Source organism: Falco naumanni, chromosome 6 (assembly GCF_017639655.2).
Source record: "Falco naumanni isolate bFalNau1 chromosome 6, bFalNau1.pat, whole genome shotgun sequence".
Taxonomy (NCBI): domain Eukaryota; kingdom Metazoa; phylum Chordata; class Aves; order Falconiformes; family Falconidae; genus Falco; species Falco naumanni.
The window spans coordinates 45,574,763-45,588,781 of record NC_054059.1 but is presented as its reverse complement, the minus strand read 5'-3'; the positions used below and the strand labels follow the sequence as shown (position 1 = coordinate 45,588,781).

Below are 14,019 nucleotides of genomic sequence, written 5' to 3'. Positions count from 1 at the left end.
TTTCACAGTTGGATTAAGCTAATCTGACTTTGGGTTTGTGCCAAAACTTTTGTTCTCCTCCCTTTCCCCTTGCCTATAACCCTAGAAGAAAGGTATGTTACACTCCCTAGCACATGCCATGGAAGACTTCATTTTCTTTTTGGACTAATTTGTTATCCAGCTCCACTAGCAGATCTGATTTACAACAAGGCCACATGCCTGCTAATAAGGCTAATGTGAAGAAGGATGCTGTAGATATTCCTGGCCAGATGTTGGGAAAGAGAGGGAAAGTTAATTCCTTTTGTCTCAAGTTAATGCTGACTGGTTTGGTAGTTGCCTTTTTTCCCTTGCCCCAAAAAAGAATAATCTTTCATCATACAGACTATTATTTCAATTATATGAATATTAATACATGACTTATCTGTCTACCTAGGGAAAACACAGATCCCTTTGAAAGATCTACGATGAACAGTAAAATAGAAGTTAAAATATATATATATATATACCTGTGTTTCACACTTGTTGAGATTAACACTTCTCCGTTTTTCACCATTTTCAGCAGCTTGACTATTAAGTCTTTTTCTTCCCCCTTTTGACTTCTGCAGTGAGTTTTGCTGCACTCCCTGTGATATGAAAGAAAAGGTAATAAAATCTACAGTTCTTTGTACAGCCTTGTTCAGAAGAATTACTATCAGCTAAAACAGGCCAGGTATATACACCAGAAGAACAAAATGCTCACAAGTAGTCAGAGCACTGCCACAAGAATGATTCGGAGCCTAGAAAACTTTCTTTACAATAACCAATTAAACTGTATCAATCCATACAGCTTGTCAAAAGTTGTTGAAAGCAGAATCTGTGTACAAAAATATAGACATAAAGGAATACATAGAAATTGGACAAGGGATAGGGCTTAATCTCACTGCCAACATTATAATACAAGAAGGTGGTCACACAAAAATTCAAGTTTCAAAGTGTTTGTTTGTTTGTTTTGAAAAGGGGAGGGGATAGTCTCACTATCACTTGCAGTCTTGAAAACCAGAAAGAGGTCTAAACTAAAAAAGTATGCTGTCACCCAACTTCCCAGAAAAACCAAAAAAACCAAAAAACACTACCCCCTCGCCCCCCCCCCCCCCCCCCCCCCCCCCAATAAAAAAAAACCCAAAACAAAACCCCAGAAGGCTAGAATGTTACATGCTGGGCAGTGTCCAAATGAACTCAGAGTGAAGGGCATGCATGGTGGGAATGGGAGGGAATCTGCAACGGTATTGTTGCCACACTATGGATTAAACACTAAGCTACTATTATACATTTTTATAGTGGCATTCTTTTGCACTTACTCATTCTTTTGTACTTACCCATGTCAGGAAGAAAGACAATTACAAGACACTGCACTACACTGATACAAGATACTATTTTATCGAAGAGTTACAATGGAAACATAATTTCAAAGATGAAATGTTCAGTAAGCTTCAAAAAGAATTTAAATAATAGGTTTTGGATAATTCACAAAATAAATGGACCACACAAAGATATGACTTCAGCATCAACTAAACCAAACAAACTTAAAATCTAGATTCTTTAATACAGTCACCTTTCAAAGCTGGGGTTTTAGTCTTGCAGAAGTACTATGTGTGTGTAAACATCATGCAGAGTGGGGAAAAACTACCACCTATGCAGTAGTAACAGACAGAGACTCTCATTTGCAGAAATCCCATTCACAACTCCTTGTATTAGTTTACATGTTCCTAGCTACCACCAGCAGCTCAGTCAAGAATCACCACATCACATGTGGCAGGGTCTGAATCTTAGCTTAATATTCCAGTCCTGGCTTTGGAGACCTGAAGGCAGTGTGTCTCTGCACATGGCCTAAAGAGGTTTCTTTCAAGGCACCAGCTGGAGAAGCAAGGAAAGGTCAGTTGTGCACAACAGGTAAAAGCAATAGCTTTCTGTCAGAACTCAGCTTGAGGACTGCAAAGGACTGAGTAAAATCTTCTTCAAGCAGTGGGGATTTCTTCCTCTGTGTAGGGGCTAATTTTACGTTTTCTCTGCCAAATGCAAGAGTGTGTTGTGTGTGGTCTAAAAAAAAATATTTCTAAGGAGACAAAGTTGTAAATACTTGTTACACATTTCCCTGTGTCCTTGTTACAGATAATTTTAATCTCCCTTCCATCCTTCCCAGGGAAAGAGGATTTTATTTTCTCCCCTCTTTTCCCTACCTGTTCAGACTCTTCTTCATCATCAGCATCAATCTGTTCTGTAGCGGAAGTCTGAAGGTTTTCGTCCTGATCACTGCTGTAGGCTGGCTCAATGGACTCTTGAAATTGGCTCTCCAGCCCACTGGGTTCCAATGGAACCTTTTTCCTAGAATTCAGCAGGGCTTCATTTGATCCTAGTTTGGTGGCTTGAGATAATAGGGCTCCTTCAATACTGATCCGCTTAAAAAAAACCACCACAAAACTTTGATTAGAAGTTTATAGAGATTATATATTCCATTAAGACACTTTTACATCAGACTTAAAAGGCAACATTTAAGCTACATTCTGTTAGCTGCACTGAAATGAGACTTTTCCATAGAATATTTAGAACTGAAAAAATATATGCAAAAGCCCCCACCTCAATTATGGGCTTCAGCGTTATGGCATCCCAGTGAAGTCATATCTAGTGTACCCTGTTTGTAAATCTTACACACACACACAACTTTAAATTCCATCCCAAATAAACACTCGGGGCTGATATTCAACATGAGACTTTCAAACTGCATTGGGAACTTCAGTACAAATTCTTACAGAGAATGTAAAAATCAGAAATGCTCATTTCCATCTGCTTAAGCTGTATCTGCTCTGTTTAGTCATATATCATGATTTATATCTATGGTATGTATATCAGAATAAGCTGAAACTTTCCAGTCTTATTCAATAAATACATAGACAATATGCTCCAAAGAACAAACACAATCTTTATGCACAGCACTTCCATGATTATAATGGTATTTTTAAGTACCCTATAGCATTAGTAATTGACTGTAGTGCATTATAAAATACAACAATATGTGGATTAGTCATTTTTTCATTATTAGATATTCCTGAAATATTTAACTGTTTTTCTATTACTTTCATTCCAGTAATCTTATTGGAGATGCTAAATAACTTTTATTGTTTTGTTTCCATTCTTAATATCAACACAACTAAGAAGATGTAGATTCTATGGTAAATGCAGTGCTCTAAGTCATTTGAAATGTGCTAAAATAAGAAATATAAGAAATGGCTTACCTTCTGCATATCTGGACTCATATCTGAAAACAGAAATATATACTTCATCATAAGTGAAAAATCAAATTGGTTATGCCCACTTTAATGCTACACTAGTACCCCTATTATGAATTCCCAAAAGGGGGTTAAATGCAGCAGCAACTCAGCAAACAGGCTATAGGGTCTCTGATAAAACAGAGACAGCGTGAGCTTTACCACAGTTCCACCAGAGGTCCTGATTTTGCAACACTGATATGGTATCAGCAACTACTCACAATGGCCAAGACTCTGTGTGTTCAGTTGCCAGTTGTTAGGATGTTTACAGGATCAGAACCCAAGTGTGGAAAAAGCTGACATCAGAATTAAAGACTAATGCTTTGTTTTCCTTGCATAGTTCCTCCTCCTCTCTTCACCTCCAAACATATTTAGGCAAAGTTATAGGAGAAAATGATCCATCTTTACTTGTTCCACAAAGTACAGAAGCACAGGGTCAATAAACAGTAGACGAACTAGCTTACCGTTTGACTTCAAAACTTTATGGACTCTAGATGAGGGTTCTGAAAAAAAGAGAGAATCACGTTTAAGCACTCCAGCATCCCAAAACAAGCTATGGGCATCCTGTCCAACTTTTTATAACACGGATACCAAAATTTAAGCTTTTGAGCCCATGCAGGGAAGCCAGATTTTCATTTCTTAATCACCCAATCTCTTCACAAAATAAATATTTGTTGAAGAGCCAAACCTACAGATGTTACCAAAGAACATACACGTTCCTGAATAAGCCACAGGTAGATTTTTATCCCACGTTAAGATTCCTGCTTTCAGAAGACTTGGTCATCTCTGTTATTGCTCTAAATTGCTGGAGGTTTCCTATTAGAAATATATATAAGGTACCGACAGCTTAGCAGTTTAAAAGTGTAAATAGATGAACATTACATGGGACACCATTTGATCAGTATCTTGTATTATTCCTTTTACAGACAAAGCAGCACCAATGCAATACTTCACCTCAGAAACAAAGGAAGATGCCTGAAAAGTAATTAAACCTTGATTGTTTTTCAGACACACATGGTGCTGTATGATAAATCACTACGTCGATACTGTCATGAACCTTAAGTCATTCCCAATACACAATGTTATGTGTTCCAAATTAGAAAGGTCTTTAAGTAGCTGAAGAGGGGAACACAGTGACTGCAAGATGAAGTCACCCAACTACAGACATTGGCAGTGACTTCAAGAGAAAACTAACAGTAATTATGGTTGTATGTTTTGAAAAAAAAAACAAACCCCAAAGTCAGCATAACCACCTCTCAAATCTCTATTATCCATAAGGCAGACATTACATTAAGTAAAGATAATAATCATGTTTTGAAATAACAGGCCTATCATAATCAGGATGAAACCACTTCTGAGACAATAATTATTTGGGGGGGAGGGGGGCGGGGGGGTGTAGAACTGTCAGATTTAAATAATATGACTGGCCTTTCTGCATATGCATTCTTTTATCCATTAGAAAGTATCAACTATTCTTTATGCATCCATCATTAGGAATGTATATCCATGAAACTAAATGCAAACAGTGGATAAAAAAATATATCACACAAACAACAAATGGTTTGTAAGATGCTCCACCCGTACCTGAGTGATACTGTGCCGTGTTAAATATGCACAGAGTGCAAGTTAAGGACCAACTCCATGTGCCCAGTCTTCCCAACCCTAAACAACTCTGCTTGTTTTTTCCATTTGTCATCTTGGTGGCAAAGGAGCTTACTCACCTGATTTCCTTCTCACTCTGTGAGGAGTAGTGCCTTCTTTAGGCTGGTATGATGATTTCATTTCTCCCTCAGGGCTATAGTGGAAGCCTGGGTGATCTGTGGAACAAGCAGAGGCACACGGTGTAAGAGAGTGACAAGGGTGTCACTTTACACACCTTGCAGACCTCTCCTCTCTTACATCGTCCTTTTATGACTGACAATAGTACTTTGTGGTGGACTTGGCAGTCCTGGATTAATGGTCAGACTTGATGATCTTAAAGGTCTTTTCCAGCCTAAATGATTCTATGATTCATTAGAGCCTGAAGCAACACAAGCAAGACGTGCTGCTGTAGGGTAGCTGTTAATCACCCAGCCGTGGAAACGCTTTGCCCATTTTGTTGTCTCTTGCTCCAGATGGCTAACGCAGCATGTTTGTTTGCCAGTTCCTCAGTCAGAACCTTCCTGACCAATTCTCTACAACAACTACACAAATAAACATCAAACTTGCTTTACTCCAAGACTTCCTCAGCTTTTATATTGTAGGTCTATTGTTCTCACTTCCCTGCAATGCTAGGGATCACTAGATCCCTAGATGAAGAGCTAACGCAGCAAAACCAGCAAGCAGAAGCAGCACCACCAGGGACTGTGCAGATGGGACTGCACTCAGAGTGCAGACAGCAGCATCACATGTGCTTTCTAATGCTGGCTCCTGGGACACACACAGGTAAACTCTTCAGACATAAGCACAAGCCTCGCTGTCTGCCAGCTACAGGGTTGCCAGCACAAAGAAGTCATACCACTGCTACATCGCTCTTCAGGCTGTGTTTGCTTGTTGCTAGCCCTTCAGCGGGTACTAGCTGGAGAGAGGTTATGCTACAACACGGGAAAGATCATACATTTAGTCAGCATGGACTAAGCAAAAGAGAGCAGCCAGTGTTTCCAGAAGGTGTTATCTGCCTCTTCCTTGCTCATCATGAGACAATAACTTATTAGTTGCAGATCAGTCAGCCCAATGCCTACAGAGTGCCACAGGATCTGCACCCAGTTTTGGGGTTTCCAGTAAAGTCATAATTCAAGGAAAAGAAACCTGGCCTCCTCCTGTCTCAGAGGAAACCAGCCATTAAAGCCAAACTTTTGAAGATGGTTTTATTCATTTTATAAAACAAAAGTGGAAAAGAAGCAACTTACGTATGGCATCCATTTCTAGAATTGCCTGCTTGGCCTAAAAGAGGAAAAGTAACAAATGAAAAAGTTAAACTAAGTAGAAGGATGAATTATGTTGCATATTACAAGTAACAGTGAGTTTATAGGCAAACAACAGCAAGTTTAATATTTGAACTATAAATACGGTTAGCAGCGTTATTTTCTGTCTTTGTGCATCGAACACGTTACATATGTGAAGAAGAATTTTGCTGGCAGGAGGTTACCAGAGCTTTTCTTCTCAGGGCTTCACACAAAAACCTGTTTGTTGTTCACTGCCCCCGGCAGCTCCACCTTGTGTGCCCACCTCCCCTCTGGCATCACAAGGGGAGGAGTGCGTACCTACAGCACCCGCGGGTGCCAGGAATTTCTGGAGGATGTGGTGATGGCACCTCTGACCGCAAATACTTTGGCTTCAAAGATAGGGGCTGTGCTGTGCTGAGACCATGCTGCACGTGCTGCGTCTCCTCCATGGAGACTCAAAGCTCCAGAGATCTCTCTCAAGCTCCAGAATTTAAAGCAATCAATACATGTCTCCACATTCTGCTGGGATCAGCACAAAACTGGCCCCAGCATCTGGGGAACTGTTGGTTTGGTTTGCTTTTTTCTGTGATTCACAGAACATTTCCTCCCTAAAAGTCAAATAGTTTAACTCTTTTATTATTTTTCATCTCTGAAGTTGTTGGCACAGAAATCACTATCTACCTTGCTTCCTTTAAGAGTTTACTTGAGGAACAGCTGTTAAAAAAATACATCACCATTTGGTTTAAGTAAATTGAACGAGGATAAAAAGCATCCCATGATTGCTTAAAATTCGTCACTTTTTTAATGGGGAAAATAATTTGGATGTTTTATCAAGTATATCGGCTAACAAGTAAGAACATAAAGTAAAATAAAATAGCGTAAGAACATAAAGTAAAATAAAATAGCCTACAGAACCCGTTTGCTATTCTACAGGTGCAGTTCGGTAATTTTCCACCAGGTGTCACATGTGGACTACTATTAATTCCTAAATCCTCCAAAAACTAGTCAGAGAGAAGTCCCACAACTACCAGTTTATTAAAAATAATAATAATATATATATAAATTGTGCAGACAACCTCAGAGATTTATTCCATTAGAGTTTTAATTTCTCAAATGATTTTATTTCTCTGAGCAGAAAATGGCATCACATTTTCAGTTACACATTTTTTCCACAGATCAAAAAAAAATATCCAGTCAGAAGTAAGAAAAAGTCTTGATACAAAAGCTGAGATGGTGCTGTAGTATTTTTTTTTTTACAACCTAATACACTGCAATGTGTATTTACGTTGTAAGCATGAATACTAGTATAAACATTATACCTTCAATAAACTGTAAACTAAAAGATAAAAAGAGAACCAGTAATAGCAACTGCTAGAGCTTTTTTCTCCATAATTCTTTTTGTTGAAATGTTGGAAATGAGAGTCAGCATAGCACCATGTCTGTCAGTTACAGGTAACATTTTTTAGCCATTACAGCATAAAACTCAGTGGAAAAAAAAAAAAAGTCAGAGAAACTGATCAGTGAAACTAGAACTGGAGAAAAAAAAGCAGCAGTAAACTCAGTGGGGAAAAAAAAAATCAGGAAAAAATCCTGCTTCCTTATGAGTCAGTGGCTACTGTGTGATGGCAAGAGTTAACTTGGGTTAACACCCTTCGAGAGGTGCAGTATGTTACACTGGGAAACATCACCTGGAGCTCTAAGACAGTATTTCATAAATAAAAGGACCAGATTTCCCTACTCCAAGACGTTACAGCTATGAATATGTTACCAGTGCCTCATTTTCTCTGGAACAAAGCTGGCTAGCTATCTCACCAAAAAGGGCCTAGATTTTCCAGCTAAAGATGTAGGGTTCAGAATGTGTGTGTGTATTTGTAAAGTGAAGCGTGTGCTGCTGGCTTCACTGCTATGATATCTAACCAAGGCAGATTAAAATTGGCTTGGTAAGGTCTACACATGCTTCAATTAGTGCACCTCAGTGTTGTGCAGATAGGCAGTATCAAGCTAAGGTATGCCCTTATAGTTAAGATTTCTGACATTGCATCTCTGTTACTCATGTCTTAGCAATCAAATCCCAATATAGACAGCAATGCTACTAACCTGGCTAAACTTTTCTACTCCTGTACCAAGCCCTGTAGATGCTTATAGTGGAACTTTCCCATTAATTTTGAGGAACTTTTAAAGATATAAGGAAACAACATGTTAATTAACCTCCTGGAGTCTAAACTTTCTGTAAATTGCCATGCATCTTACAAATAACAAGATTGCTTGAAGTTAGTACACATACAAGGTGTTTTGTGGTTTGTTTGGGGTTGTTCTGTTTTTTTGTAATTTTTACCTTGGCAGGAATTTTAGCAGGATGGTTTTCTAGAATTAACCTCTTCAAGTGAAGAATCCAAAGCCGCTTGTCTTGCTGTGACTTTGCCTGATTAAAAAAAAAAAAAAAAAAAAAAAAAAAGTTGCACCACGAGAAAAAGCATTACTGTGCTGTGCAAGGTCAGGAATAGCATACGGTGATCCGTCAGGTTACCCAGCGGGCAGGAAGGTTTCTGTCATACCTGGACAGTATGTTGCATCTTGGGATTTTTGTAGTGGAAGACGCTAAAGCTAAGTGGTTCCTTTGGTATTACTTCAACAAGCATCAGATTCCCACACTGTAGCAAAGAGAAGAAATGACATGAATCATGGAGAAGTTTTGGGGAGACCCAGAGACAGTACATTACCACCTGCTCTCCAACATACCAGTATGTGAGCTTTGTATGCAAACATTTCATCTCTCTTTTTTGTAATTAGCAGCAGCTTGTCAAAGAGGAACAATGTGCGCTCATTTTTGGCTCGCTGAATACGAAATGTTCCTTCTAACACCAGCTCCCCGTAACTCGTGAGGTCTGGCCCTTTCCAGTTAGTGAGCAAACTCTGTATCTCCTGCAACAGATCAAAGAAGAACAACTGACATTCATTTCAGAGAGCTTACTGAAACGAAGATTCAACCAATCTGCCGAGGCCATTCCCACTCTCCTATATAACGTTCAGCATCCAACAGTGGAAAGTCGCCATAAACCTAGCAACCTCCGCACTGGTGATGTGCAACATTGCAGCCAGGTCCCTGGAGGTCTGTTGCCAAGCCCAGACTAAAACATGCCCTCCTGAGTACTGGTTAGTCCTCTGCATGGGCCCAGCAAAGAGCCCTGAGTTCTCCGGGGCAGCCTGTAAGGGAAGAGCACAAACTCATCTCCCTGGACTTGTAGAGATGGAAAATGGTCTGTAATTCAGTCATCAGCCTCTCTCATGCCTCCTCCCCTCTCCCTTCTGTATCCCTAACCAATCCCTCTTAACACTTTCCTCTCACCCTGGGTATCCTCCTGCAGTTACGTGGCTCCCCACTGAATGAATTATAATGCCATCTCTGAGTCCTGCAGGCCCATCACAGAAGACACTTCTGTGAGGTGTTGACAACGAAGAGATGTTTCTTAGAAGACTAAAGGACCAGAAGTGATTTGGTCAACTGATGATACGAAGATTAAGATTTGTTTGTGTTTTTAATTATCTGTATTGTTAGATACAAATAGACCACAGATATTTCTTGCCTTATTTATTGATTAAGGGGGGGGGGGGGGGGGGGGGGGGTTAAAAAGGCTGGAGAAACATCTATGAACATCTTTACAAGCCTATGTGACTTAGCTATGGCTATTCTTGTTTCCTTGAGTTGCTCAGTTTTTCTGTCAGTGGCAATGATATAGGGCTTAAGCATGGGACAGCAAATTCTAAAAGCAGGCTAAACCTTAACTAGGGAGATCTTTAAAAACATCCAGTAGACTTTAAACTGGAAACATAAGCAAAGCAGGGGCAGATTTCCTCATCCTAGGCTGGTCTCTCTAGGACATTACACTTTAATACAGCATTCAGCTAAAAAGCATCTCAGTACATTTGAAGCACAAACACAGCTTAAGGCATTCACATACAGAAAACCCTAAAGCAGCACACTTTGGACTATACACAAGACTTATAAAAAATACTTAAACATAACAAATGAAAAAAGTTGCATTTTATCAGATCTCTCCAAGAACTTGTAAATAAGTGAGGGTATAGCACAGGGACGAGGTCCACCAGTGTTGAGGGAGACTTTGCACAGGAAGTGTTGTCGCAGTACTTGCAGCTTTACAGACTGAATGGCAGTGTGATAGTCCGCAGAAGACCTATCCTTATGGCTGCAGAAACAGATTTTACATGTGTAAAGGGTAACTATAAACATAAACATTTTCCACAACCCCATATATTTGCCAGATGAGCTCAATTAAAAAAAAAAAAAAGTTTTTTTTTCCCCCCAAAAGCATTTAACTCTCTTTATTGCCAAATATTACTGGTTATCATTACTCAGATTTATAGCATACTGCTGTTAAAAGTCATTAGTATGCACTTCCAGCAATGTATGGCAAAGGTTACACTGCTGCAGGCAAGACATTATCAAATATAACCCTATTCCCCCTACAAAAAAACAAAGAGAAACCAAAACCCAACCACAAAAAATGAGGGTCAGTAAGTTGCATTTATGTTAAAAAGAAAAATAAAAAGACAAAGAATAACATGACATAGATTTCTGGAATGGTATAAGCCTATTACTCCTTTTATAAACTAAAAGCCCCCCCCAGTTTTCCTAAAGCAGCATAAATACCACTGATGAAAATGCAATGTAAAATTGTGATTCACTGGGAAGTTTGAAACAGAATGAAAGACCCATAAAAAGTCTACAAAAGAGCTTGCTCTTGATGCCAAAACATATTTGGCATGTAGCTTTTGTTTTCTCCTCAAAAATTCTTCATTTGAAGCGAAGTTCACCTTTTTCTAACTATCATGTTTCTAGGTTTATACTTTCCACAAAGCATCTGATAATGAGTCTTCAAAAGCCCAAGAGGAAAGTACTTAAACAAGAAGCAGCACAAGAAATGCCTCAAAACAAAATTAATCAGCACAAAGGGGAGAAATCGGAAACCACAGGATTTCTGAACAAAGCCATGCCCTAGGGTTGCACAGCAGTGCTGTACAATTGAGGGAAAGGAAGAAAGAGAAGTTATCTTAAGTTCCATATTACTGAAAAATAAATGCTTTACAGGATGCTGCTTGTAGGGTAGAGTTGTCTGATTTTTCCTGCAGCAGCTATGACCATGGTTTCTAAGATCAAACAGCCACAGGCATACTCAACAGGAGTCATAATTTAGACTGACAAAGATTAAAAGATAAACCAAAAAATGTTAATGTCATACATATTGACAAAAACAGCCCACAAACACCCATAAAATCTCTTTGGGAACTCACTTGGAGCCTGATCGCATGTTCATGTTTCCTCTTCATGTCATTTATATGCCATGCCACTCTCTGCATCGTATCAATGGCATCCAGCACCACGTCATAGCCCTCAGTGTCCTTGTCAAGGTGGTTTTCTATTTCCTAAGATGGGGGGTGGGGTGGAAAAGTCCTGTTATTTCTAAATTAATTTTCCCAGCTGGACGCAATACTCTGTTTTTATCTGTACTATTTTGTCTTTGCGTTGTGACCACTCAAATGCAACATTCCTGCCTTTATTGCTATTGAACGTTTTATCAATTTGATTAACACAAGATGACTAACAAAGCCAAGCCTTTACGGTCGGTTTAGCAGCGACTATACTTGCAGCAGCTGATGTGAGCAGAGAGGCACAGAAAGAGAGTGTAGCATGCTGACAGGAGACCTTTTCAGACAGCATGTAATGGCTTTCTTAAAACATAGGACATATCTATACACTTACAAAACCCTGATGGTATTACAACTAGGCATTACTTTACAGTTAGAGAACAGAAAAGCACCAGACATTTTAAATAAGGATCAGTGTCTTTACACTTCACTAGAACATGACTGTCTAATAGGAAACATATGTGGAAAATGTTAACAATAAGGCAGGAATTTCCGAAACTTGCTTAACTCAATTCACTGAATATGGAAAGGGTTCCCACTTCCTCAGTCATTCCTCTGCACAAAATTTTTACCAATCAGGGTGGTTTTGTATATATTTAGTCCTTCTTTCAACCACCCCCAGCATTGCAGCATGTGGAAAAATGCTGTTTTTCATTGGAAAAATAAATTTGTGTACAAAAATGTTTAATCACAACAAGAATCTTCCAAACAGCTTCAGAATTCAGTTGGTTGTTTTTTTTTTTTTAAAGCAGCTAATTATTTTGATGGACAGACTGATTCAATGTGTCTAAAATAATTACTATAAATTATCCATTCCAAATATATGCATATGCTGTGAAGTGATGAAGTCAGAAAAAATCTCCATAATGTAGAAATCAAATACCCCCAAAAGAAACAGCATTCAAGGAAAGCCAGAAGCTTTCTAATCGTCAAGACTTGTACCAGAGGCAGGAACTTCAATATGCAGCAGCCCTAAACTAAACACATTTCTAATGGGTGCTTACGTGCAAAAGCAGGTGGTACTTGAGGATGCGCTGGACGGGTTTCAAGAGATAAGAGCCCAGGGGCAAAGAATGCTGCAGTGCTTCTTGCCGCTCTCTGAAGAACTTGGCCAGCGCCTTGTTCCTCATACATTCTGTCAACACAGCCACCGACCTGGAAACATCAATACATAGCTTTAAGACACATAGTCTCTGTAAAGTCTGCAGGTAAGGTCAAGAATTGTTTCTTTCTTCCCTTGTAAAAGGGGGCAGTAGGTTCCGAAGCCAATCACTGCTGCTTCTGTTGGTTGGGTTTTTTCAGTTTAGCTTTTGCATTCAGTTATGCTTTCCTTTGACATGCAACCACTCTCTCTTACTGGGAATCATATATTTGGAGCACTGCAGAATAAGACTATAATTTTCTAAAGAAGGATAATAGCAGTGAATGGCAAGAACGGTAAAAATAAAACTTCAGATGAGCATATTTCATTTTGGGGTGGTTTTTGTTTTTGTGTTGTTGCTGTTTATGTTGGGGTTTTTTTTGTTTGTTTGGGTTTTGTTTTTTTTAAAGAAAAGGTAAACTCCTTGACCATTCCTCCCATTTGGGTGGGGGAGAAGTTGATTTTATTTATTTATTTAATAGACTATAATTTGTATTACACAAACTGGCCATGGGACAAATAAAGAAAGGGAACCCAGAATTCCTACCTTGGGTAGTTGGTGCAGTACTGTGTATATATGTGGAAGTCTTCACTCTGCATGGGGAGGAAAGGTTTACATGTATTCAGATTTTTTCAAACTAGCAGCTAACATGTGCAAAGTAAAGATGATTATGTCAAGACAATGCCCCCTCCAGTTCCTGATCAACGAAGACTTTCACTGTGATGGTCCTATCACTACCAAAAACCTGTTGAATTGAATATTTTTTTTTCTTTGGGGGGGAGATTTTTCGATTACTTTAAGCAAAAAACAAATAAACCTACATAGAGTTAAAACAAGTGGCGTTGCAACAGAGCCTCCAAGGTCCTTTATGACAATCTATGCATCTTAAAAAAACAGAACCAAACACCAAACCACCACCACCACCCATCACCATTACCCCTTTCAAACAGCTGACTTGCACATACCTAGTTTTTTGTTTGCTAAAAGCACACATCTGCTTACTGGGAGAAGTTTTGCAGGTTATGTTTAGTGTGTAATTTTCAACCAACATAAATACTTCCACACTTAAGCACAGTCTAAGCATAAAAATCAAAAGCCACAAAAGTGATATTTTTTTTTTTTTGTTAAGTAAATTATGACTCTGTGAAAGCAGACAGTTATTACTCAAAACAAGTTGTAACTAGATTTAGGTGGGTTTTCACACTTGCCTGTCACAGTGAAATTGCC

General features: G+C 39.0%; 1 protein-coding gene across 3 annotated transcripts in view; it reads right to left on the bottom strand.

Moving 5' to 3' along the window:
* The window catches only part of PLEKHG1 (pleckstrin homology and RhoGEF domain containing G1), a 136,330-nt gene that overhangs the window by 6,139 nt on the left and 116,172 nt on the right, over window positions 1-14,019 (bottom strand). For all 3 annotated transcript variants that reach the window (XM_040598324.1, XM_040598322.1, XM_040598323.1), the window contains 12 exons: window positions 13,339-13,385; window positions 12,655-12,805; window positions 11,516-11,647; window positions 8,945-9,127; window positions 8,761-8,856; window positions 8,541-8,627; window positions 6,170-6,203; window positions 5,003-5,098; window positions 3,746-3,784; window positions 3,249-3,271; window positions 2,196-2,414; window positions 486-602 (listed from right to left, as the gene is read on the bottom strand). In XM_040598324.1, the coding sequence (XP_040454258.1) occupies window positions 486-602; window positions 2,196-2,414; window positions 3,249-3,271; window positions 3,746-3,784; window positions 5,003-5,098; window positions 6,170-6,203; window positions 8,541-8,627; window positions 8,761-8,856; window positions 8,945-9,127; window positions 11,516-11,647; window positions 12,655-12,805; window positions 13,339-13,385 (1,224 nt within the window). The remainder of the gene's footprint in view (window positions 1-485; window positions 603-2,195; window positions 2,415-3,248; window positions 3,272-3,745; window positions 3,785-5,002; window positions 5,099-6,169; window positions 6,204-8,540; window positions 8,628-8,760; window positions 8,857-8,944; window positions 9,128-11,515; window positions 11,648-12,654; window positions 12,806-13,338; window positions 13,386-14,019) is intronic.